This window comes from Apteryx rowi, unplaced genomic scaffold, assembly GCF_003343035.1.
Source record: "Apteryx rowi isolate R43461 unplaced genomic scaffold, aptRow1 scaffold_664, whole genome shotgun sequence".
NCBI classification, from domain to species: Eukaryota; Metazoa; Chordata; class Aves; order Apterygiformes; family Apterygidae; genus Apteryx; species Apteryx rowi.
In genome coordinates, this window is record NW_020450943.1 from 169,283 (window position 1) to 196,789 (window position 27,507).

At 39.2% G+C, this 27,507-nt stretch overlaps 1 protein-coding gene across 1 annotated transcript; it reads right to left on the reverse strand.

Moving 5' to 3' along the window:
- Window positions 1-4,536: 4,536 nt before the first annotated feature.
- Window positions 4,537-26,840, reverse strand: KLB (klotho beta). Its single transcript, XM_026085316.1, is given in 5 exon segments — window positions 4,537-5,084; window positions 7,526-8,669; window positions 10,304-10,572; window positions 15,697-16,204; window positions 26,001-26,840. Coding segments are annotated over 5 exon segments (3,123 nt in total). The 3' UTR covers window positions 4,537-4,722.
- Window positions 26,841-27,507: the final 667 nt, after the last annotated feature.

Here is a 27,507-nt window from a genome sequence, read left to right on the forward strand (position 1 = left end):
TCTTGGTCTCTTTTTTTTTAAGAACTAAATAGTGATTGATATGAATTTTTTCAAGACTTCTTTGGCTCTTGAAAAGCAGAATTTCACAGGGTAATACAACATAGTGTTAGTGCTGTGCACACGTTTGTTATTGTGGGTAGCCTTACCTGTCCTATATATATATATATTTTTTTTTTACCAGTCTCTGAGAACTTCTGGAATCTGAAGTCAATTTCTGTAGGGAAATTGAGAATCTACATGTGCGTAACAAATTCGGGATAGCCCCAAAATCAGTTATGTGATTCTGCTTTCATTTCACATGGGCATGCAGTACCAGTGTCTGTGATCCTGGGAAAGTGTACTAACTTTGCAGACTTGAAAGTTGTGCACAGCCTCCTTCCATTTTAAGATGTGGTTCTTTTGCTATTCAGATTGTAGCACTACATTGCTGGTACAATCGACATGGAATTAAAGATGAGTATTGTTACAGCTATATTTCAGTTTCCCTATGATATACTTAAATTTGATTCCCAGTTGCTTTGGGTAATAACTAGTTGGTGTCTTTGGGTCCTGAAGGGATATGTGCATCTCTAATACAGGTACTGTTTGCTGCTCTAGTGGAACACTTGTGTAACACAGGCCAGAGTCTCTGATCAATTTAATAGTACTTAACTTTTGAATTAATAAACCTTCCTCAATGTTGACCAAGCTTTGAAACATAATGGAGAAATACTTGCATGCATTTATGAAATGAGACTCAGGGTTGGGACAAGTAATGGGAGTTTGGGGTTCAGTTGGTTGTCCAAGTGCTGTGTGGAGAATATTATGTGCAAAGTCTGTAGTTTGTGAGTAAGCTCTATGGTACAGAGCAGCTGTAATTCTTTGACTGTATACATCTCTGACTGTATTCTTAGTAGTACTCTGCAGTTAACAGCCAGCAGTTAACAGCTGGAAGTGATGACTGCTCTGGATGGATAAGGAAGCTCTTTTCTGGATGGCATTGTTTCTGCAAGATAGAGGTAAACACAGCTCAAGAACTTAATGTTTTCTTGTTGAGTTCTGTAGGTTCTTCTGAGTGGATGCTCAGCACTTTCTTACAGTTTGACAGCCATTACTCAAGCCCAGAAGATTCTCTTCTCAAAGCTCTTGAAAGAAAAGACCCTCAAAAATAGCATTGTAATTTACCTTGTTTGATGTCTTATGTGTTTAGATGCAGCTGGGAAAGGACAGTGTGGTGTATGTCTGAGTTATTTTCAAAAGTGCTGGGGTATGGATGAAGTGATTGCATTTATCTGTTCTGCTGTGTGCAGTTGGAGTCCTATTACAGGACTAGGCATGTGGCCAAAGGCTAAGCTATATTGTTTGCTGAAAATGTGACTTAAAAAATCTTGAGAAGAATAAGCTATAGTAGCTACTCAGCTCTATAGCATCATAAAATCTAGATAGAAAGTAAAACACCACAAGGAAGTGGAAACTGTGGTTCTCTTATGTAAGTACATTGCTAGAGCTGCTTCTCTTTCTTTCTCCAGAGATAAGTGATAGATGCCTAGCCATTTATGACCTGACTGTACATTTTTTAGAATTGAGAAGGCTGGCCAAGATGAATTTAAAATAATAGTTCATGGGAAGAATTATGTGCCCATAGCCTAGAGAGATGTTGGGCTTGTTTTGAAATTACCAGAATCAGACTAAGGGAAATCTGAGTTTGTTACCTGAAAACCAGAAGTGATAGCAGGTTCATTTATCCTCTTGAGTCCATTATGCTTAGATGGGTGGCTTTTGCTTAATGCTGCACTAGCTATTGGTATGGAATACAATCTAAAGGATGGGCAAATACAACATTAAAGTGGCTTTAAAATTTTTTGCTCAGTAGTTTTAAGATTTTTGTTAGCCTTTCAATTTTGGATGTTACAAGAGACCTCGGAAGGGAGTGAATAGATTGAATAGAATCCAGGGAAGCTATGTAGGACTTTCATATCCCTTATTCTAGTATCCCTTATCCTGTTGTCTTTTATAGGCCACTGGATGCAACTTCTTTCTGTATTGAGGTCAGAACTTTTGGCAACCTTTTTAATGAAGATGCTTAGAATTGAAGATAGCAGTTCATCTTTTTCATAGTTTAATCATTGAAGCAGTTACCCTTGGTTTTGAAAGTGTTTAATCACTAATTGTAATGCCTCAAATGCTCAAGGTCCCCCCCCCGCACCCCCTCCCATGCTTTTCTTTGCTAGACTCAGTGTCCACTGGCACTTGGGTTTTTCTCCTTACTAAGGTAATTTTTTGTGCATTAGGCTGTTATCTTTAAATAAAGAATAGTCTTGAAATTATATTAAAGTGAGATTGAATTGAAAGAGGAGCTTTGACAAGGTAATGAATGGGTGAAAGATGTAGTAAAAACCTCCAGCTTTGAGGAAGGCATTTGCCAGATTGATGTACAAAGTTTAACTCTGGCATGTTTTCCTCTAAATTCAGGCAGTGATAGCACCACTATCAGCTGGTTACAGCTATCTAAGCAATTGGGTGCTGGAAATGAGACTGTTACATGCAGTGTTTGCTCAGTCAACAGAAGAGGCAAAGAACTGGTCAACCCACTTCTGTGGTGGGGGGAGGAGGGCATGGGAGAATGCATGGGCCTTGTCATTGCTTTCTAATTCAGTAAATGATGATCATGTTGCTTAAGGACATCCCCTTGTCATTCCCCTTCCCATTTAATTCAATAGACCACCCCCATCCTGAAGGGTGATTTTTTACTTCTTTCAGTCACTCCCAGTGAAGTATGCTTATTTATGCTCTATTTTTTCACTTACACCTAACTTGCAAGTACAACTTGACTTGCATCTAACCCTTCAGATATCTGCTAAATAAATAAACCGTATCTAATGACTAGCACTTCTATTATGAATTCTGAGTTTATTAATACAAATATAGACACTTTGGTGTGTTTAGTTTAGTTCAGTCTCCAAGTATGTCTAGTTATGCCTTCCAATGATTAAAAACCCTTAGGGTCCATCTATTATTAGTGTTTTAATTTGAATCAGGAATGTGCTTTTGTAGTGAATGTTCTTCTTGTCCCCAGTAATTGCACTTCACTTCACACCATGGAGCAGTTCTGGAGCATGTGAACTGGATTTCTTTTGGATGATGCTAGACCAGAAGGTGTGCTGTTAGGAGTTCACATATGTGCTCCAGCCACTAGTCTCGTGTCCACAGGGCCAGCCTAGAGCTTATCAGAAGTGAACCCTTCCAAAATGCACAGGAGTTGGGACTTCAGCACCAACTGTCGCACCCTACAGGTGCTCTCGTATTGCACTACTCGCTAACACTGGCATAATCTTAACATGACTTACTGAAATAAGCAGCTCTGGTAATTGCACTGAAGAGGGGAGAGAAGCTTGAAACTGTCCACAATGCGTCTACAACTGAAGTGCTGGATTCAGGCTCTCTTCTGACACACTTACTTTTGTGTACTGGGAATTGATATGGATATTGATATATTATTATTTAAAACTTTGCCATGCTGTAGAGCTTGTGCTGCTCAAGGTATCTTCTACTGTAGATGCAAAGGAATCCCTAATTGCCAAGTGTGAATGTTGAAACAGCATGCACTGATGCTTGTGATAACACTCACAAAATAATGCAAAGAAAAAGCCAAATAAAGCGGAGAAAATGCATACATCTCAGTCTTAGTACCATGGAAGAAAGTTGTTAGTAGAAGATATTTCTGGGATAAAATCTTTGCATATTATTTAATCTGTGAAACAAGGCATCTGCAGCTTGTTACAGTGCAAAGAAAGGTGTTTTGGCAGAAACCTGGAAAATGTCATTTTCATAGGAGAGATTTGCACAGAATTCTTAATAGAATAAATGCTTCTAAACAAATTGATCTAATGGTTTTATTCCACTCATCTCATGACTCGCACTGGCACTATACCAGAGCTAAGATGATAGTTTATATTTATTTCTATGAAAAAGTGCAATTTAGAATTATGTTCATCATTCTCCTGGCTAGATTCATAGGTACTATTTATTTTGATGTCTTGTCTAATAAAAACTTGACTGCCCCATTCTGGAAAGATAGTGATTATATATTATTACAACTTGTCTCCTGTGGGTCCAGTTACCTTTGCTTAAAATAAGATGTTAAAATCCGATTTCTGCTTCATCCAATATGTAACAGATAGTTATGTTAGTCAATAGTGGAGTTATTTGGATTTGTTCTTTTGGAAGTGTCTTCAGAATCTGGCCCAGCATATTTAAATCTTGGTGTTGTAGTCAGCTGAAGTTTGTGGTTTTTAATAACTCTTATATTTACAACCCCTAGCAACTGCAGTTTCATAGTCAACAACATTCATAACACGAATATACATCACAACAAGTTTTGGTTCAAAGAGGTTCATATGAAAGTGCATATCAGTTCTCACAGCTTAATATCTCTTCAAGTCAAACTGTTTGAAAGTTTATTCCAAGGCACAGGAGAGTCTTTTAATTTTCTTCTTTCTTTTTTCTTTTAAATAGTTGAATTCATCTTCTATGTACAGAAAGTGGATAAAGGTAATTTTACCAGAAACATGTCATCACAGCTCTTCCTGTGCATACAATTATTTTCCATTTTCAACTGAAATGCTTGGTGTGTATAACTGGAGTGACTCACATAGTGCTTTTCTATAGCTGTCTGATCCATATCATTCTCTGTAGAGTGCAGACAGTGGGGAATCTAGTTGAAAGTGGGTTTATGGCCCCTCTTTAAAATGAAACACAGATGCGCTGGACACTTTTTGCCTTATAACATTTTCTTCTTTTTCTTTTGTGAAAAACAATAATTGTTAAAAGTAAGATAAGAGTAGAGAAAAGACAGCAGGCAAAGAATATCAGTGGCTTCTTCTGAGAAATAAACATGCAGAAGCTACACTGTTTTTCCTTGTTTGATGGATCACAGATAGAATATTCTGCAGGAAAGCCATTACTGCTTATCAGGTTGTTGTAAAACTTTATTGAAGGCTTTCCTTTGGAATCAGAAGTGAAGAATCCAAATCTGGGCTTAGATTTTTCTTCAGTCAGTTTAAAGGCATAGTAACCTCTAATCTTGACTTTGTCAATATAGTATGCTGGGAGAAAAAAAAAAAAGAATGTCATTAATAAAACCTTGCATGAACTGCAAACTTCCTGGAAATGAGTTAACATTTCAAATTATTTATCTATAGATTTAAAAAACATAACTGCCTCATAAAATGTGTACTTCTAATAATAGTTCCCACTGCCTTAAGTAGAAAGTTTATTGTTGTTTAAAAGAAGAGTTAGGATTTGGGAATTTCCTATATTACAGACACCTGACCTCCTCTGTGAAAGCTGGATTTGCAAAAAGACTTGGCCTGGTTTTTTGAATACTTGCATTTATATGTGGCACTTTGGAAAGTTTCAGAAAGTGCATGCCAGCCTCCCTCTTGCGTCCTGCTTTGAGTCAGGTAGAGGGAACACGCTCCTGGGGGGAACTACAACTACACACTCAAATGGGAACATATAGTTGAGGAGAAACAAATGCTGAATGCTGCTGCTGCTGCTTTTCTGTGTTTCCCTACATCTAGCACATAGGCCAGGGTATGAAACGGAAGTGATCTTAAAATTCAAATGATACTGTTTCTGCAAAGAGGAAGTAGATGCTGGAGGAAGAGGAGGACCAAACTTCATCCCTCAGTTCTCCAATGTGTAGTGGTATCTTGCCTGTGTGTAAATGTGGATGCTTCCAGCTTCTGCTGAGTTCAGAGCTGAGCAGGAGAGGAAAACTGCTGCCTTTGCAAGGGGCAGTGGGGTGCCGGCTCCTCCTGCAGCAAGAGCTAAGGAGCCAGAGCCCTTCCAGGCTGTTTTCCTTTCAAGCACTGCATGTTCGAACTGGGTTCAAGCTGGGCACTAGCATGTCTCACGAGCAAGATGCTTCTGTCTTTCCTGAACCCATCCGCAGTGACTTAAGGGGAGCAGCTGCTCGCCTGTGTCATGAGAGAAGCTTTAAAATTCCTGCGGGAATTCTGCATCCAGGCACTCAGTCCCCAACATACAGGGTGGTTAAGTTATAGTGCTGCACTTAAGAGCGCTGGGCGACAAAGTTTTAGTAAAATCACAAACGGCAACCCTTGGTGAGTAAAAATCTCTTCAATTCATATGTAAGCAGAGAGGATAATCTGGAATGTGAATCAGATTAGGCAAGAACCTTATAAAGCCGGAGGATCTTTCTATAAGGACTATAAAATATTATGCTATCTGAAAATTAAAATGGGAATACTATGACCATTGCCCTTTAAATGACCTTTTCATTTGTGTAATAGTGAAATAACTTATTGTCCCTTTGTTTGTAATGTCAAATTACTACAGAAAACAAATCAAAGAACGCTTGTTAGTCCTATATTAACTGAGAAAGAACTAAGCACTGGAGGGAGAATGGCCGCTGTTTCTTGTTGGTGTCTCAAAATAATCTGAAGCTGTGTTTTTTAGCCATCTGAGTAAGACCTGTCTTGTTTTTTGTGTAGCTGGCTCCTAGGGAGGGGAAAACCAGGAAAGGTAACCTATATTATATATGGAAGCCTCAGAAGAGTGTTACAGACAATCCGAGTCCTGACCAGGGAACTCTCTAGAGCTTGCCAGTAGGGAATAGTGAGTGCAGGGATGTATCTGAAATCTTGTCTTGGCTGCATAGCCCAGGTGTTGCTGCTGTTGTGATCTGTTTGGCTGTGTAGGCTGGGTGTTGCCCTTCTGCTGCTTGGGTTCCAGCCTCACAGTACAGCACGGCAACTTTTGAAAAGCTGAAAAGAGCGCACTGCTTTCCTTTTAATGTTTGATTGGAGGAAAAGATGTGGTAGGGGTGAGGCTCTTGCCTCATCCCTCTCATACAGTAAGATATTAATGAAGATAGCTGGCTTGGATGAAAAGATAGTCTTGGATTTTTGTCCCTTACTTTCACAACTGTTTATATATATATTTTTTTCTCTAAAGTCATTAGGTGAAGAACAGAAAGCAAGTAGTTGGAGCAAGGTCTAGTCTAAGGATTCTCCCTTCAACAGCAGCTCCTTAAAGGCTGGTGACCTGCCATATTTCCTCTGTGTGTGTCTCTCTCTCCAGATCTCCTCAAATTTGCTTATGCTTTACTGTCCAGTGACTCGAATTCATCAAGCAAGGAAGGATGCTCCTGCCTCTTGTCGAACGGAAGCTAGGGTTCTCCCATGGGACTTGTTGGTGTGAAGTGCCATCTCCTACTGACTTCTGAGCAAACTAACTGCTTGGTTGTGTATACCTGCACAGATGGCTTCTCACGTGGTTTAAACTGGAAGCAGCTGTGACTGCATTTCATGTGAGGGGCTTGAAGCAGTTGGTTTGCATTATACCTGCTCTGAGCAGGCCTTTAGAAGAGGCCCCCCAGGAGGCTTAATGCTATTCTCTAGTTCCTGTGTCTCAGCTGAGCTGTTTGCTCTGGTTGGGGCAAGTTTTAGGTGCTTACTTAAGGAATGCCTGGGTAGGTGCCATGAGAATAGCTCTGAATTTGAATTTATCATATACTCACCTTTTAAAACCTCTTGTATGTATTTTCCTAAGTAATAATTTCGGAGTTCATCGTTGTCTAAGGACTGGTCATCTATTCCATTTGCTGTGATGTAAACATCAATGTCACCATAGGTTTTTTTAATCCATTTCAGAACTTTGCGTATTCCCCAGGGCACCACTGCTAAACGGGAAGGGGAGCTCAGGCAGGTGATATCCTGCAGAAACTGAACGTCACGATCAAATTCATACTGGCTCCCGTTTTGAGGTTCATGAATCACAAATCTTGTGGTGAAATGGTTTAGTGCATAGAAGTCAGCTGCACCCTTAACCAGCTGTTTTTCCTCCCATGTGAAATACGGCAATGAAGAGTATGAGAGGCCTTTTCTGTTTTTAAGGAGAATGTATTCCCTCATAGTAGCTGGATAGTCCCCAGTCTTAAATATTGGATCGGCAAACCAGCCTATTTCAAACTGAAGAAATCTGTTGGCAGCTCTTGAGTGAGACTCAAAGTAGGGATTGGCAGGCTCAGCCCAGTCCGAATGCAGCGACAGGGACACTTTACCATACTGAAAGGGTCTGTATCGCTCATCATATATTTTCCAGGCCATGGCATGTGCTATTAATAAATTGTGTGCTGCCTGGTATGTATCATTGCTGCTCCTATTGTAGACATCACTTAGTCGGTTAGGCTCATTTATTGTAATCCACAGTTTAACCAAATCGCCAAGTTCTTGAAAACATAAAGCTGCATAGTCTTGAAAAGCATGGGCAGTAGATTGATTTAGCCATCCTCCTGTCTGCAGCAAAGGACCTGGCAGACCCAGGTAGGTGTGAGTTGGATAGTATAAGGTGACCATAGCTTGAATATTGAGTTTTAGTACTTCGCTAATCACGCATCTGTAGTATCTAAGAACTTGTCTGTTGATCACTGACAAATCTCCATTGGGTAAAATTAGTGACCAGTCAAGTGCAAATCTGTAATGGGTGACTTTCATTTTTTCCAGGAGGTCAAGCTGCTTTTTAATACTGACAAAATCCGTACACTGTGCTGGTCGAGTTTTTAGCTTCACTCCTTTGACTTTGTGCAAGAGCCCATCTCCTGTGACGTTCCAGAGATACAGGTTTGAATCGCAGAACTGTGGTGAGGAAGCCACAGACTCTGCCTGTGAAAATAAAAAGTAAAAAAAAGTATTAAAAAGGGTTTTAATTAAATGAATATCTGCTTTTTTGCATTTCTACATGTGTTGTGCTGTAGGATTAGTGCTGGATGTCAGGAGGTCCTGCTCAGATGCTCGGAGGTAAAGAGGAAACAGAGTTGCCTATATGTGCTTTGCCTGTGCTAATGCTCTGCTACAATAATGACTGTATGTTACCTGTGCTGTTCCTTCGTGTATGGAAGGCAAAGTAAAATTGCTCTCCTATTTTCTTCAGCTGCATAACATCATTTAAGAAGCTCTCCTGTTAACTTCAGCATGTTCTGCCTTCTTCCCCCTGCCACCAGCCTACACTGTATATATTTTTACACAGATAAATCTCCTTGATCCAGTGCACCCTGTGGTTGTGCAAACAGCACTTCTCACACAGCTTACATGACAGCAGGGTGGTAAAAACGAGCAACAAGGGGCTAGAAGAAGCAGAGACTGACTATTCTGGCACTGCTGCCTTGTGAAACTATCGCATGATGTTCCCCTGCTCTTACAGGTAGTCCTGCCTATGCAAATGTCCAACTCAGTTGTAGTGTTTAGTACTAGTTAACTAGTAGAAGATGGTAGGGATATAACAAGATTCTATGTCACACAGGTCACTTTTTCATTATTCTAAAATTCTTTTAAAACATATTTTTATTATAGGATGTGTAATACCATAGGGGCAAGTTTAAAAGTTTTAGATTAAATCTGATTTTTTTTTTAAAGAATGTTCTTCTGTCTGTGTATTTACTCAATGATTAACAACATAATATATAGAAGCTTTACTTTTTTTTTCCTATGGTTAGTAGTGAATAAATTAAGTTAGGGGGTTTTGTTGTGTTTTTGAGGCTGATGTTCGTTGGACTGTCTTTCTATATGCAATGACACAACAGTGTCCTGACACTGGCCACACATGTATGGCTATCTTATCTACCAAATTTAAAGTAGAAATAGATGCGGTAGGAAACAATTTGGGGAAAAAAAGGCGGTATGATCTGTTTTCAGATGGGAGCTCGGACAATACGAGCCATGTGCGCAGGTGTGGATTATTGTCACCTGTGGTGCTGGTGTGCTTTCTCTTTAAGGAATGGCGTATTATCCACTTGGAAACAGTGCCTGGATCCCTGGGTTGAGCCTGGCTGTTTCTGTCCCGCTCAGTAGCTTCAGGCGAGACCGCTAGCGCGTGGGCAGCGCTGCCGGCAGCGGCCCCGCAGGCACCGGCGCGAGCGCCCCGTCCCTGCCCGGTGCTGCCCTCTCCGCTGCGCTGGTGCAGGCTCCGGCAGGGCCTCGCCGTGACCCGCGTTGGGAAACCGCTGGTTGAAAAATAACCCAGCAGAGCCCTGTCAGGGTCGGTTTCTTGCTGCCTGGTTCCTGGTGGAGCCAGGTGGGGCTGCCTGAGCCGGAGCGGAGGCCCAGCGCTGCCACCGGCGTGGCCTACTGCAACTGCAAAGCAGCTGACGTGAAACCCGTGAAATCATGACTAAGCTCAATTTGTGTTTACAGCGTGCTTTGAGATTTCTGGGTGACAGGCGCAATTTGCAGTCTCTTCTCGACAAAGCACAATTGCTAGTTGCCCTGCCTCCGCAATCTTGTCAGGATCCAGCACCTACCTTGAGAACAGACTCGGTGATGCCCCAGGAGAAGTCGCAGGAAAACTGAGCTTGCAAACTTGGGGTAGACTCCTTTGGGAAGAAGCCATTTTCTCGTATGATTTGTTTATAATAAAGTGCCGATGACTTGGGAATCCTTTCCTTTTTTTCACTTCTGAAATCTACGTAAAACAGTCCGCGCCTGATGTTGTAGGCGTGTTGCCATTCAAAGCCATCAAGGAGCGACCAGGCTGTGTAACCAAACACATCTATGTTGTCGTATTTAATAGCTGTATAAGAAATAAACAAACATGAATTTTGTCTTCAGGACTCTAACAAATAAAGGATGATTTATGAGAGGGGTCCGTTCACTTTGAAAATCTCGGGGATTTTCTCAGTGCTCATGGTGGTATTGGCCTGCTGTAATTCATTGCAAAACTGTGACAGACATGTATCTTCGTCCTTATTCATTAACAAAATACCTAATCATCACTGGTTCCTTAAAAAAATAAGTTATTGTAGGTTACATTATTTCTGCTCTGAGCAAGCATGAAACCATGCCACAGCCAGATTTTAAGCTGTATTTGATGGTTTGCAAATAACAAATCTGCACCAGTAAAATTAGACAATCATGACTAAAAATCAGGCCTGCAACAGTTCATCTAGTTTTTGCTTCATTTGTATTTGTCATCAGGCTATGACTTTTTTATTGCCCTACTTCACTTAAAAGCTATCTTCAACCTATAACCTTTATAAATGCTTATTTAGCTTCTAATTTGAAAAATTAAATGTCTGTGGGCACTTAATGACTGTAGAAGAATCTGGGCTGATCAACGCAGAGTGAGAAGTGCTGTGTTTATTCACAGAATGTGTGTACCACACGCGTTTCTGCAGGCACTCCTCATTGTCTCTCCACCTTGTAAAAGCTTGTATAACAGTATATTTTAGTGCCTTTGAGATCTTGGCTCTGCTGAGAAAGGCGACAAAATTACTGGGCGGTGCTAAGTATGGGGATGCTTTGTCTGATGTGAAACCTGATTTATGGGAATGGGAAGGGCAATGTGATTTCCAAGGTGGCTTTTCACTAAGCCACCAAGTAGCAAAAGCTGTTTGTTACCCACTTAGGCGGCGTGCCAGCTGACAACCTGGAAGAGAAGGTCCAAATTCCATTATCGGTCAGCTTAGCTGCCTGCTGCCACCTTCTCGCTAGGGAGTAATGCAGGATGACTCCTCATGTTAACCTTGTGAGGGTTGGAATATCAAGGGCAAAGCAGTGACAAAGCAGGGTTATTGCAGCTTTTGACATGGGCACCTGGAGACCCATATTTCACCTGAAGGGCACTGACAGTAAGCCAAGCAGTAAGGATGAAATATTCAATTTTAAAACTGTTTTCATCAATATTATTTTGCCTTGTTTTCTTAGGATGATATTGCAATTAGTGTGTCATGTTTCTGCTGAAGTTCTCTGCCTTAGCCACACCATATTACAACTTCAGCAGGAGCTGGTGTTGCATGGTGCTGGTATTCACTCAGCAGAGGAGCAAGGTCCCCACTAATACTACTATGGTCCAAGATTTYGCTTTACTGGCTGCTGGATAAAGAGATCAGAAAGCCTGGGAGTTTATAATCTGAGCATAAGAAAAAAATGCCAGATGATGCCAGAATAACAGCAAGGAGAAGGGGGAGCACAGTGAAGCAATGAGATGGCATTGTTAAAGGTAACAGGTGGCTGTACCAGTGCTACAGAGACTCAACCTTTAACTTCCATAAAGCATCATACAGAAGGAGATTTTGAAGGATAATTTGGAAGCAGTTTTGCATGAATTCTCAAGAAAAGTAACTCCCAAATATGAGAGAGCATGGGAGAAAGCATAAAAACATCTGAAAATATCAAGTGCAAAACCTGGAGGCAGAGAATGACGTAGAGCAAAGCAATGGGCCAAAGGGGGCCTTGCAAGTGAAGATGAGTGCTTCATGTCTGCATTTGGGAAGGCTGGATCAATGGTGGCAGATATATAGGGACAGCATAAGTGGCAGCTTTGAAAAAAAACCCTTTGTAAATGCATTCTGCATGGATAGGGGCTAAGTTAAATTGCCAAAGCAAAAGATATTGCAGTACTTTAGACTCAAGATGGTGAATGCCTACATGAGAATTTTTGGCTGTTTAAATGAGTAGGAAAAAAGCACTGTTTTTTTATATATATTGTAGTAAGAAACATTAATATTTAGGGGGATATTAGGTGGCAGCCTGACAGATGAAGCCAAGCCTGTGAATCAGAGCATGTTTTTGGTGTGGTCTGTAGTGACTGTGAAAGCAGGTGAGAGAATGCAACAGAGAGATTAAGGAGACCTACTAGCCATGATGAGCTTACCTAATATCTAAACATCCATAAAGCAATGTCACAGAGAGAGACACCAAACTTTTTGTTTGGACCAAAGGAAGCAGCTGTTGAGTACACTTTTTTTTAATTTTTATTTTTTAATTACCAGCAAATTACCAGCAAATTACCAGCAAAGTGACTGAATTCTTGTCTGTTGACTATGCAGAGAATAAGCAGTAGAGGAAGAAGACTATGGAAGTCAAAATCCTCACTGAAAGTTAGGTGGGAAAATCCTCCTGAAAGACATGCTGAATAAACAACTAGAAAGGAAGTGGAGAAAAGGGAGCTTTCAAAGCCAAGGGAGTATAAGATTTGAAGAGGAGTGTGGTCTCTGTGTTGGAAAAATTGACCTTTGGGCTGAGGACATAGTACTGAAATTTGGCTATCTAGGATATTTGCTTATGATATTTGCACGGAGGATGAAGTGGCAAGTGAGCCAAYACTGGGATTTGGAAAGGCAGACATTCGCCTGGCATCAGCGGTAGAAGGAAATGAAGCACGAAAGAATCAACTTGTGTAGCGAAAGCTATGCCATATGTTTTTACTCTCACTCAGTTAAAGGCTTTTGCACTGAGAAGTGAACTATTCTATTCCCCCAGCCTATACTGTAATTTTCTAGTGTTAATGCATTTCTGTCATTTCCTTACTGTTCCTTTATCTTCACTGACTTTTCGGTCACTAACAGATGTTGGAAATGTTTAGCGCGTTAAAGTGGTTCGGAGACAGACCATAGAGGAAAATAAATCAACCTGTTGAATATCATAACAGCATCTGACCATACGCCTGTACAAAGAAAAATAAAGCGTGCAATGTTCCTTTGCTGCCCCTCCACCAGCAGAGAAATATTTTAAGCTAGTAGGTTAGAGGCTTGTTTTCTCTTGCCAGCATTGGCTTCCTCAGGCCTGGCCCCATGCGTGCCGGGTTGCTCGCTCCCCCCCAGCATGGCTCCTGCTCCCTCGTGCGGGCACGGCTGCTTGAGGGGATGCGTGCTGGACGGGGCAGGTAAAAAATAATGATAAAAGAAAAAGAGGAGGGAGGACTTTCTTAACCAATATCAATTTCTCTCTCTGTTTCACCACGCGGCCCACCTAAAAGTGATACCGGCGCAAAGCAAGGGGCTGAAAGTAGACAAGGCCAGCTGTTAGTTAAGCTCATGTTGTTGCCAGACTAATATTCAGGAAAGCAGAGCCTGAGGCATTTATGTGTCTTTTCTATAGGGAGAGGTTTGGAGTCCTGCTACAAACAGTTTCCATATTGACAGGCTTATGCATGTCCAGGAAAAGCTGCAGTTTCCACTGCGTCCTTGTGCGGCAAGAGGGCTCAGCTCACTTGCAGAGCTGCCTTTACACATCACGTATTTCAGTGACCTGTAGCACCTTAGGCTACAGGCACAGGGAGCAAAGTTTACAGCAGTCTCCTTGAACACACACAATATTGTTCCACATAGATACATGCTATCTTAGCAGTCACTATCTCATTGCAATTTGGCCTATATAAATATGTTCTGAGGTTAAAAAGATCTAAATGATTTTGCTGTGAACAGCAAATTTACATTATATCTGAAATCTATGTAAGTAAAAATATGAAAATATATTCCAAATATTATTCTGAATTAGATGAATTTTCAGTTGACTTCACAAAAAGTGCATTAGTTAAGAGATAATCTTGTATTTTAAAGCAGAGGTTGAAGCATCTGTATGCATAAAAATGTAGCTTAAAATTCATGTGAAATAGTTATTGTCTGAACACTGACCAAGTATTTCAGAAGTATGAGTCCACAGATGGTTATTACAGTCAGGTCTACCATAGGGAGTTGGAAAAAAGGAACATGCTATGGATTTTCTTACGTAAGTGTCCAGAAATCTCAGACTAATGGCTACAAGCTGCTTGTTTGAAAAATGCACATATCTTCAAATCCAGGTTTGCATCTAAACTTTGCTGTCGTGTCAATGCAGTATGTAAAATATCATAAACCAGACACTGCTGAAAATCTGGGAAAGTTGGGGCATGGGCTACAGTTGGGCTATATGAAGTTTACAATTTGGACCAACTCTGATTTAAATATAGCTGGAAAATCTTCATTAGGAACTTAATTATGTTTGTTGGTGATACAGTATTTTCTTAGCTTCCGACATTTACTCATGTTCAGGGACTAGGCTTCACAGTAAATGATTTCTCATATGCTCCCTTTTCTGAGGATAAGAGAGTTTTTTTTTTTAAAAGATCTGAGCCATCCTATCATTGTAAAATGGCAGATCACATGCTAAAAAAGCAGCCAAGAGCAGGTTTTTAGAAAGAAGACGGCCGTGTGCAAACACCCTTCTCTGAGGATGGCTCTCAGAACCAGCAGGTGTCACTTGGTGAATGCCGAAAGAGAAAACTGGCTTAGGGGAAAAAGAAATACCGAGTTTATACAGGGATTAGGTATTAACATTGTTTACATTTCATATAAAACTAAATCTTTTACCTTCAGACAGTGTTTATCTACTCTGGCATTATGAAGGGAAAATACCAAGATTTAAAACTGTGTATTTAAAACATTATCTCTGGCATGCAATAAGCCTGACGCTTGCTTGCCCTTCTCCTGCTGATTTGCTCTGGGCGTTTGAGGCTGGCGTACGAAGTCAGCAGGGCAATGACAGCCTGTAAATGCAGCCTTGGCCTCGTCTTCATGTTTTCGAGGTACGTACCCGGACACGGACCTTACAGTTGGCTTGCCGGTTGTGAAAAGCGATATGCAGTATATTTGTTTCTGTTCATTTCTGACTCGGTTTTGTACTTATTTAGTTTTCAAATCAAACCCAGATGTTGGACTTTAGCTTTCTGGGACAGGGGCTGTGTTTTTGTTCTGTGTTTGTACAACATCTAGCACCAGCGTATCCTGATCCATGACTTGTGCTTGTGCAGTAGACATAATTAATAATTAACTTAGTTACCAGTATCTCTCTTAAAAAAATCAAATCATTAAAGAGCTACATATCAAATGATTAAAAACAAAGCTCCAAAAATCCAAAACCTAATTTGTGTACAAACCTTGTAAAACCTTATTAATGAAGTTTTTCATCATGTAGATGGCTGTGGTGTCATCTGTTTTCACATGGCTGTCAGTGAACCAGCCATTCTCTGCGATCAAGATTCGAGGACTGTTGTATTCCAATTTAATCCAGTTCAGTACTTCCCTCAAATTGAGTGACAAATTTTGTCCCATTTTTGGTAGAGTGTTTGGAGGTTTAAAGTTATTAGGACCAAAGGAAAATGCAAAGAAGTCTGCTGTTCCCTTTATATAGTTTTTTTCATCCTCAGTAAAGCTTGGCAAAAAAGAGAATTCATTTTTCAGTTCTTCTGGATAATCACCATCCCCATAGATGGGTTTAGCAAACCATCCAAGTACTCTCTCCATAGACTGCTGGCATTTAGAAATGTCCAAAGCATCTTCCGATTTGTTAGGTTCGATCCAGTGGGATCCCAATACTATGGACACCAACCCCTTCTGATGTGGTCGAAAGCGTGTTTTGTAGTTATGCCAAACTTTTGCATGAGCCTGATGAGAAAAAAATAACATTAAACTGTAGTTCTCTAATACAGCTGTGTGTGTGTGGGGGGGGTATGTAGCTAGACAGACAGGTAGCTACATCGGGTTCCCTGCAGCATTCTATGGAAACATCGATGAACAGTTATGACACTGGTACATTAATTACGCTGTACGGTCATAATGGGCAATAATGGTTACACTGCAAAGTCCTGAGTGGTGGTAATGCTCTGGATCTCATGTGCATTCTTCCTTTGTGGATTTCGGCCTTTTAATATGAAGTTTGTGTCCCAGGAGGTACACGGAATAGCTTTTGCATAGACGCTTTTGGACCAAACAGCTGTCGACGGTGGGATTTGGACTCAGTGACCTAGACAGTCCCATCTAGTTCTTTGTAAAGTAGTCTTTGCTGATATAGTTAAAATTTCAAACCATCACAACAATTGTTACATTAAGTATGAATCTCAAATTATGCTTCTGTTGTCAGTGTTGGCTCTGTGCTATTGACTTGTCTCTGTCATGAGGGTTACCTGGATTTGCTCTGATCAAACCATGTCCACCCCACACTTTCCTTGAGACATGCTTCTACTTGTTTTGATTTGGGCCAATCGTGAGAGTAAGTGTTTAATACTAAGCATGAAATTTGCACAGTACCTAAACATGAACAACTGGAGAAAGGACCCAGCTGCAAAGTTTGAACCCAAATGTCAGGTTTCACAGTTACATGTGAGATTTTTCATCCATGATTTTAGTTCATTTCTTCTTGGAATTTGCTATAATTATAATTCTTTTGACAGTACACGAAACAGAACAGAATGAGGCTTATTCATCTGGAGTATTCATTTTGAGCATTCAGTTTGAGAGCAACAACACATGGGTTTTAACAGAAAATTTGGCAACATTATTTCATAAGATCTATTGGCTATGGCATATTTTAATACTCATAATAGGCCAAATATTGGCTTCTTTAGAACAGAGAGAAGTTTTGCTAATTATGTTAGTGACAACAAAAGGATACTTTGCACCATTTCTTAATTCAGTTTTTCTGATTATCATCATGCTTAGCATTCTGTCACACACCAGAATTACCATAAAACTTCATGTCATTAATTACTTATATAAGAGAATATAGTAGTCACACTTTTCATATGGCCTATATATTAAAAGGAATACATGGGAGATGTAGGTACCACTCGCAGTGTTTGCGTGCTATGGGAGAAGGACGACCCGGGGTAAATGTGAATCACTCCGGTGGAGCTGACACGGAGGAAGGAGCTGACCTCTCCCCAGCTAAAGTGGAGTTGTCAAGTAACTCACAGTTTACTTTGTTCCTGAAGTGTGGCTCTATACTCTAAGCTGGAAAGAAAATAACTGTCTGCACCCAGAAAAAACATTGAGAGACATTGTGAAACGCTTATAGTGCTGAGCTACACTGACATCATTACCAAGCCAAATAGCATTGCTTAAATTTGACAATAATTTCAGTTAATTTATCTAGCCTTGACAGTTTAAAGAGAATGGCCTGATGTCAGGTAGATATTTGGTTAAGTTAGGGAGTACTGAAAAATTACAGTTTTGTGAAATTTTATGTATCAGTTGTTTATGGTTTCTAAGGTCACACTCATAACATTTGTTCAAGGTCTGTCTTTGAAAATACTGATAAAGCAATGTTAACCTTTGAGATGCAGGTTCTGTAGCTAAAAAGAGAAGTCAGCAAAATTGTATTCATGGGGCAAATTGCAAGGTACAGTTATAGTATTTTAAGAGTGGTCTCTCAGTAGTCTCATCAGAAAATGTATATGGCCAATGCCTCAGTTACCCTCATTGTCCCCCCCCAAAGGTCCTCCCAGCCCAGGGTGGCTGCTGTGGCCAAGGCTTGCTTTGGCATTAGCCTTCACAGGTCTCTGTGTCTAGTGATATCTCATGTGGCTAGGATATTATTTTTCCCAGGCACAGCCTACTAACACAACTGTTTAATGAAATGTGTATGTTTGTGTTGGCTTAATAAGAAAACCTCTGCAGAAGCCAGCTGTATTATTCACAGTGCCAGGCAGCATTACAATGGCATCAGGTAAATCCTAGCAATTAAACATGTCTAGATGAAGACCTGGAGAAAGACAACTTTGTTAAAAACCAACTAACTGGAATACACTGGGAGCAGGTAAAAAAATAACCAGGGAGAATTCGTTATGTGCTTTTTCAGGAGTTTGATTAGAAGCAACTAAGACTACTATTAAAAATATTGTCTGAAGTTGCGAATACAGCCACAGGTATAAAGCTGCAGGTGCAAACCTCTGGTACAGATAAGTACATTTGACAGGAGCCAAGACAGGATTTTCAAGAATTCATGAGAGTCACTGATATCTCTTAATTCTGAGGGTTAACTGTAGTCAAAGTGTGACTTAACTGTCTTTGTTAACGGCTTTTACAGATATAGTAGAGACAATAAGCATTTGCTTGCCTATAATGCTGTTTTGAGTTGTTAATTATTTGTAAAGCAGCTTAATGTCCTCAGATGGAAGGTTTTTTCTAAATGCAAACTATTCTTGTTGATGGAACCAACTGATTAATAGCACTTGTTTTGTAAGACCAAGTATGAAATAAACATCAATTTAAAAGTTATATCACACATTATATTGGCTATTTTGAGTAAATCTTGACTGATCTTTTTTCAGTTAGAGTTTAATCCCTAATCTTTCATTTTCCCTTTTAGATCAAGGACAAATGCCAAGGCTAAGTACACAATGAAAGCACGATCAATATTGTGTATTTATTCTAGATACATATGACATTAATTTCATCATATTTTCCTGATATTAATACAGCTATTATTCCATAGACTTGAAAGTCACAGAGAATGTTAAATCAGTTAGTACTAACCTCTTAAAAGGCTAGATAAAATGAGTCAATTTAATAGAATTAAGACAACAGTACTATTCTCCTCTTTTCTCTTCTTGCAAATATTTCTCATGCTCCTTTAAACTCTGATCCTGTAGTTATGTTGTACATAGGCAAAGAGCTTACAGTTGAAAGACAGGTACTTTCAAACTTGTAAGATTTTTTAAAGTCAAGCAATTTTCCTTGAATGCCACAGCAATGAGCAGACAGAACCATGTCATGAACATACAGAGTTATTTTAGTGTGCTAGCAAGCAAGAACAGTTTAGAACAATTATAACTAAAAAATGCTAATAAATTATTCTGGCTTTGTGTTTAGTTGTTTTTTTGCTTTTTAAACCACAAAGAGCTAGAACACAGAGTCTGATGACTACGGCATTAAACATCACTTTAGAAGAAGGGCAGATGTGCACGACTTATTTGGAGAGTCTGTTTCAGCTCAAGGTACTTGTGGTCTTTGGTAAAGATGCCATGTGGTCAGTAGAGCTAAAGCCCTTAAACTGCAAACTGATTCTGAAGCTGAATCCCTGTGAAGCAAAAAGGGCTCTTGATATACAGGCAACTAAGTTTCTAAAAGGGTTGTTTGAAAAGCTGAGGTTTTACTATCAAATGTATTGTATGCTAACTGCCTTGCATTTGGATCAAATTTTTCTTGATGATTTGCAAGACTTACAAGAAAGCCAGCCTGAAAACAACAAATCACATGAATCAGTTCTGACCCAAGACTTACAAAATATTGTCATCACTGATGACTGCTACTGTTTGAAAACTGGACTTGATATAATACTGCTTCCGAACTCATTTGTCTCTGGGAAGGGAGAGACAGGAGTCCACCTAAAACAGCACATATCTGTCAGAGCCCACAGAGGTGACAGGCTAACTGATGCAAATGAAGGTCTTGGTTTGTAAAGCTCTTTTTTTCTGACACTCATTTATTTAAACCAGTCGTTTGACTTCATTGTGCTTATTTCTCCAATTATAAGTTATGGATAATAATACTTAATAGCATCATATTTATTAACAGTAATACCGTTTGGGCCCACTGGATTGGGCTTTGAGAACCCTGTGGGAACTGGACCTTGTCTCAAAAATCAACAGTCCTAATAAATGACAGCAGAGTTGTCTGTAGTTTATTTGCAGTTATATTCTTTGATTTTGATTTCCAGAGGATGGTGACAGGTGGAATTTTTGTAAAATACTTTGAAATCTTCAAGCACACTGGGCTGTCTAAGGCAAATGAGCAGTAATATTTATGGTTAGGTAAGAGCATCTGTTCTGAAGCAGTTACACACTGAAGAGCAGAAGCAGCTACCACAGTCAAGTGGCAAAGCACCAGGCAACTGAGTTCAGCTCCTGAACCGCCCTTCTCTACTGAAACAAGCCAGTCAACTGCCTTCAGTCAGACCAGGCCTCCAGATACCAACTGTAAGCAGGAATCCTTCCCTGGTTAAATCTTCAAACATGGATTTGGAAAAGGTTTTGTTGGTATTTCAGGAGAAACAAAACAAAACAAAACAAAACTTTTGAAGCACACTATAGTTTCATTTTTTTTAGTTGGGGCAGTTTTAATTTTTAACAGTTTCTATAAACTTAGCATAAGAAACAAGACTCTGACCTTTATAAGGCAAACTTAGCAGAGCTGCACTGACAAATATGGATAGATTTCATCCCCACTGGGAAGAAGTGCAAATCCAGAGCTCAATCCTGTGAATTTTTGTTGTGTTACATTCAGCTGTTTAATTCATTCCATATTTGGCACCTTGCTAAAAGTTGCCTGATTTTTCGCAGAGACCAAGAACCCCAAGGGGCCCTGTTGTACGCAGCTGCTTAGAAAGTATGTCTCCAGCCTCCGCCACTGAAACCTTATCACCTTGTGCCTTTCAATTTTTAAATACTTGGCTGTAAAGGAATTTTGCAGATTCAGGCTTTTGCAAAAAAGCCACATTTTTTCCACACTCCTCCTCTCTGATCTACCAAAGATTTTTTTCTCTTTCTAATATTGTTGTATGTCCACTGCACAAATACAATTTCCTGTGGCAAATCTAAGTATTTTTGAAATAATGTGTTTAATTAGAATTTAGTGATACACATGTCAGAAAAGGAGTATGTTAGAAAAGGAATGGCTTATTGTCACAAGTAGCTGACATTCCCCTCATTAATGAGTTGTCCTGCTTTTCCAGCAAAGCTGTGAACGTCAACTTCTTCCAGCAATGAAGCAGACAAACATAGACAATTCTGCTGTCCGTCCTCGAGCCACACTTGATGGAGACAGTGCTCCGTCCTCCTATAAGAAATATTGGCACTGGTGTGGCTTCATCTTCCTAGATCCTGAGGAAAGGAGGCCTCATTGGAGGAAGGGAAGAAAGTGTCTGGTTGGACTTAGAGACAAAAATTATTCACTCCATTTTCCATTCACTCCGTAGAAATGTATTTTAAAAGAGATTGAATTATGGGACTTCTCTGGGACATGCTCCTCCAAAGGTCCCAAAGGCAGTAGTGTCCATGAAAAGATCCTAGCACAGTGACTGCTACCATGGAGCTGGGCACAGAGACAACCCTATCTGTAATGGGTCTAGCCTTTTCCCAGTAGGTGATAATGAAGGAGTGTCCATGAAGAAAATTTTTAGGGAGATTTCCTTGTTCTGATAGTTTTCTCCTGGGCATTTCTGCAAGATGGAAGGGAGTGTGAATGATCTTTAACAGGGGGGGAAAAAAAGTCCCATTCTGCCTGTTACTTAGCAAAGGCAGAACTGCCTAGAGGGCACTGATCCAGAGGAAGAAAAGAAGACAGCCTGGTCTGTAATTTGTGATCTTTACAAACCTCAGTCTAAGTGATATATAGAAAGAACATAACTAAATCCAGAGAAAATGATGATAATAGGTCAGATCAATATCTGATTTAGCTCCAAACACAATGATTCATCTGCTGTATATTTTCTTCCTCATTGTCAGATTTATTTACTATTTAATCAAAGAAATCCATCTAATTTTTCTGTGTGCAGTTTTTTCATCTCTGCTTCAGTATGACAGACACCTTAGGGGCATGCTTGTTTTTGTATCTTATTCAATATTTCTTTTAAATATTGCATGGCAAGATCAGTGTTATCATTAATTGTTTTTTGATGATGCCTTTATAAAGCACAGTCTCCTTTAACGCAGAAAGGAGATACACTTTTGACTGCCACTCTGGATTGGGTGTAAAATTTCACATGTCTTCCTCATATTAATGATAAGGATCATACAATTGAATAGAGACTTATCTAAGTGAATCCCTTAGCAATTTATAATTTATAAGCTTCAAACTGCTAATTTGCTATTAATTTCCGTGGAAGTGGTATCACGTCCTTTAAAATGATCGATAGCAATTATTGGCCTCTGTCTATGAATATCATGCGTAGTAACATGCAAATATGGCTTTAAATTGAAGTTTTCTTTGAGTTTTTCTGTAGATTATTTTCCTCATGTGGATCTCCTAAGCACTCTGTTTACTTAGCAGCCTTTGCTTCTGCAGTCTATTAGCCCTCTTTGTGTGTCTTGAATAGCAAGACCCTTGTAGAAGGCAGGACTGGCTCTTTAGCAGATGCGTCTGGGGCGTTCCCTTAAAAGGATGCAAACCACAGAAGGGAAGCACATATATTAGTAGATAGAGCATCTGTAGTGCCTTGTGCTAGCAAGAGCATGCATCTCTGAGGCTTGGTAAACACAGATAAATACTATTTTTTTTTTGAAAATCCTTAATAAGATAATTCTCTACCTAATGAATTCATTCACGGAAGCACATAATTCTTTTTATCATATAACAGTTCTATTATGCATGCACTTTTTCCTTATGCCACCCAATTATTTTAGTATTAAGCTGCTGGGTTTTTTTTAATCTAAAACACTTTGTCACATTTGAAAAAGACTAAAATTTCTAGTTAAGAATGAATAGACATTTCTTCAGCCTTCATCCAGAGACACAAAAATCTCCAGCAAAATTTCAAACTATTTTTATAATAAAATAATCCAAAGTCCAGAAAAGCAGAGGTTTATGGTTTGTCATATCATTTTTGTCATTGTTTGAAACATAGCTTCAGTTTATGATTGACATATCACATAGAAGCACTCTTTATAAATGCTGTTTAGTTCTTGCAAAAGAGAGCACTGCATTGGTAAATGAAACCAAAAGTAACACTCATTTATGAGAGAGCCTGACTTTTATTTTATCCAAAAGTACCCCATATATTTCTATAAAAAGGCATTAGAATGATTATTCAGCAGTTTCCTGAGGTAACACAGTTATGGCCAGATTAATTTCTTTTGAGCATTACAGACCTGTTTTTCCTGCTTAGCAATGGGTGGACCTGGTAGTATATATAGGGTGGCATGGAAAATATTGTCCTTTTCTCTTTCAGCAGACTGTGCAAAAATGAAGCCTTGACACTGACATGAATGTGGCTCCTCCTAAAGCCATAAATGATAATCTTTTCAATAACTTTAACAGGCTTTGGATGATACCCCCCAAATCTGACATTTTTGTTTGGCTTTTATTTTTGGGAAGACTGTTTTGTATGGCAGTGGTAAATTCAAAGGTACCCATAATACAATGTCAGAGAAACAGATTTGCATGTACCGGTTCTGAAAGAATAAAGCCATGTGATAGCTCTTTAAAGACAGATTTTTATAACATTCTCTAATCTAAGGAGAGATATTTTACAGCACATGACTACTGATTGTGCATCAATACATTATATTTATATGCTATTGTCAGCAATACTAGACAAAGAGAAAATGCAGATACCCAGAAAAATCTTTGAGGAAAGATTCTGGCTAGTTGGCTTGAAATGTATACTGCCAACTAGTTCTGTGGAATGACTACCTTTAATTGTATTTTATTCAGAAAAAAAWATATATATATGAGAAGAATTGACTCAAGCTGAATGGTTCTGCAAAGGCATCCATTCCACCTCCACCTCCAACCCCAAACTCATCTAATACAATTCCTCTAATACATTACTACAGATTTAAGGTTCTTAGTAAAGAAGACCTAAAATCTTCAGAAATTTTACTGTGCCACGGAAGAGAACAGGTGATGTGCATGGTGCTATAAGAAAGGTACAACATGAAGATAGTTTCTGCCCAAGAATAAAAACCTAGCTACTTCATTGCATGTTGCTGAAAGTCTCATTAACTCTTTTCTTGAAGTTATGTTTTATACTCAGATTCACAGATTTTAAAGCTAGAAGGAACTATTAGATTGTGAAGTCTGACAGCTACGTAATACAGACCAAGGAACTTAGCTCCGTGATTTGTATATCAAACCCAGATATGGCTGGCTGACTGGAAAACCTAATTGATTCTTCGGCAGAGGCATTGCTCTGTATGTGCTGTCTGGTGCTTAGATTAATTTTACAATATGAGAAAATGCAGAGATTACCTAGCTAATACCTCAGTTTCCATTTGAAATACTCTACTGTGCCTATGAGAAATGCAGGAAAGCAATACTAGATGTCTATGTGTTCTATCTTGTACAGGTATTATATCAACTATATTTTAAATAACACTTGAAAATAAGAAGAATGACTGAGCATCAGTTCTCTTTGAGTTGTTTCACAAATCTCTGTGCATCTCTTGTACTAAGCCAGGAATCAGTTAGTGACTCAAGGTACCTGAAGACTTTTCTTGTGTAAAACTTCTGTTGAACCTGCAGGCTCAAGCCCAGAAGCAAATACAAGAAATAGAAATGGTCAGTTGCAAAATATTTTTAACTACTCTGATAGCTGTTAAATTTTTTTTTCTCCATTTATATACTTGTTTCTGTATAACAAACACATTAATATTTATTTATTAATTATAATACATGGTAGGTAGTAGAAAAATTCTCTTGGTGCCAGCGAGGAATGGTTTGAGCATGGGGAATTATAGTGACTTCTCTGTCAAAAGAGACAGGACAGTGACCTGCTCTGTAAAGTACTTTGAGCACTACAGAGGAAAAAAGCTATATTGATATTGTTAATTTTTGTCTTAAACTGCTCTGCTTAGAAATTGTTTTAAATTATAGCAAGAGAAAATAAGAATATAAGCTCCTATGCATAGGAACTGCCTATCTGCTCTGTAGAATGAAGTCAATAATCTGTCAGAGGAGATGCTGTAAACTCGGTAATGCTGTTGACACTACCATGAACAACGTCTGCACTTTTACCTTAAAAAATATGACCCACCGTAATCTCTTGTGACCTCAAACTTTTCTTTTTGTCTTTCCCGAAGAAAGAATACCATGAACATAGGACCCAGTACAGCAGCTGTTCAAGCTAATGGTGGGATCAAGTCTTTGAATGTGTAATTTTGTAGAAGACAGCTGATAAATGAAATAACTCTGACATAAAAATTAAAATGCTGAAAACATTATAAAAAATGTAATTTTGAAATTCTTAAATGCTGAAGGGGACATTTGTTTTTGTTTTCCTACAAAACCAAGACAGAACTAATCAGATTCATATATGTGTATACATACACACACACATACACACATATATATATTCCATTGCTAGTAGAATTGATCTAGTATGCAGATACAAATAAACCTCTGTATAAACTAATAGAATAGTCACCTCAGTGTGGCTGACACTTGCTGTTTGACAAAAGAAAAGAATAAAGAAGGAAAAACATGCTTTTTAATAGATTTTGTAGGCAAAAGGTCACTGAAATAAAGTAATAAACAAGCACTTTAAAACAAACAGTTATTGAGTTAGCTGTTGTGACTATAACAATAAAATCAACATCATGATTAAAAAAAGACTGCCTTAACTAAGGGTTATTTCATGGTATTTTCACATTCCTTAATTTTTTTACCACTGATTACACAACTGATTCCTCCCATTGTTTCTTAATGGAGGTGCAAGATCAGTTTATAAAATCTTATCATACTGTACCTTGATCAAATTGTGTCCTACAGAGTAGACAGTTGTTATTTTCCCTTTCTCTCCAGGAGCATGAATACCTGTGCCATACCCATGCCAAGCAACTAAATACGGATTGTGCATTGTAATCCAATACTTAACACGATCCCCAAAGGTCTGGAAGCAAAAGGTGGCATAGTCATTGAAGATATCAATTACTGATTCATTTTTCCATCCCCCGTATTTTTCTTGCAGTGTCAAGGGCAGGTCCCAGTGATACAGAGTAACCATGGGGTCAATCTTTCTGTAGACCAGAGAGTCAATAAGACTATTATAGTACTGGAGTCCTTTTTCATTGGGAGCTGCTACCACTCCAGTGGGAAAAAGTCTTGACCATGAAATTGAAAATTGGTAAAAAGTAACTCCCAAAAAATCCAAGGCTGACAAATCTTTGTCCAACAAGGTATAACTGTCACTGGAAATGTCTGTGCCGTCGGCACCTCTGAACGCTGTGTGGACAAACTGGTCCCATACAGAGGATCCTTTCCCATCCTTCCTCCAGCTGCCTTCCACCTGCAATGCCCCTGTCCCTACGCCCCAAAGAAACTCTTTGGGGAAAGTGTCATACAAAAACATCTGTGTTTCACTCACAGGGCTGAAGTTGGGATCCTTCTTCCACACAGATCTTCCCTCTCCGGCAAGCCCAGTAACTGTCCTTAGGAAAACCAATGTCCAAAAAGCAACAAACCTCTTCAGTCGTCGGCCACGCATTATGCCCTTTTACAATGCCAGTGTTAACATCAGATTTCTTTCACCGATGCTGAAAAAAATCCATTCATTCCCTGGAGTCCCTGCTGCACCGACTGTCTTCATTTGCCACTAACTGCTGGAGTGTCTTATCAAAGCTTCACTAAAAGCTTGTGATCGTAAAAGCCCTGTCAATGATTAGCCTGAACTGTGAGACCTAGGATGGGTCAGAGAACAACGTAATCTTAGGGAGGTGGCCTCTGTGTGATCACTGAGACACCTAGGCTGTGTTCTTATTCCGGTAAAATAGGTTACCTGAATATTATAAACACTAGTAACTGATTTATCATTATTTAAAGCTAGGTCACTAAAATGGAAGCATACTAGGTGACAGGGGTTGCTAACAAGCTATCACATTCTTTATTCTTCATTCAACTGTATTTCAAAGAAACATGGAAGAAATATACTCCATATTACATAGTCCAATTAAAGGGTGATATATCAATTCTTAACAAATAACACATTAAATAAGAAGGGTATGCCAAAAAGCTTTTGGGATCACTTTTGAGTGACTTTTCCCAGAGCTGAATTTTTTACCTATGAGAAATTCAACATATAACATTAGGACACAGTTTATTACTAGACCCCAGATAGACTTAATAAAAACAAACAAAATAAAAAATTTTGCCTCTCCAGGCCTAAATGTTTCTTCCATGACAATTTCTCCTTGAAGTTTTTTGTTTGGGTACAAATCTCCAGATATTTACAGGCATCTTGTGAATATTTTCTCACA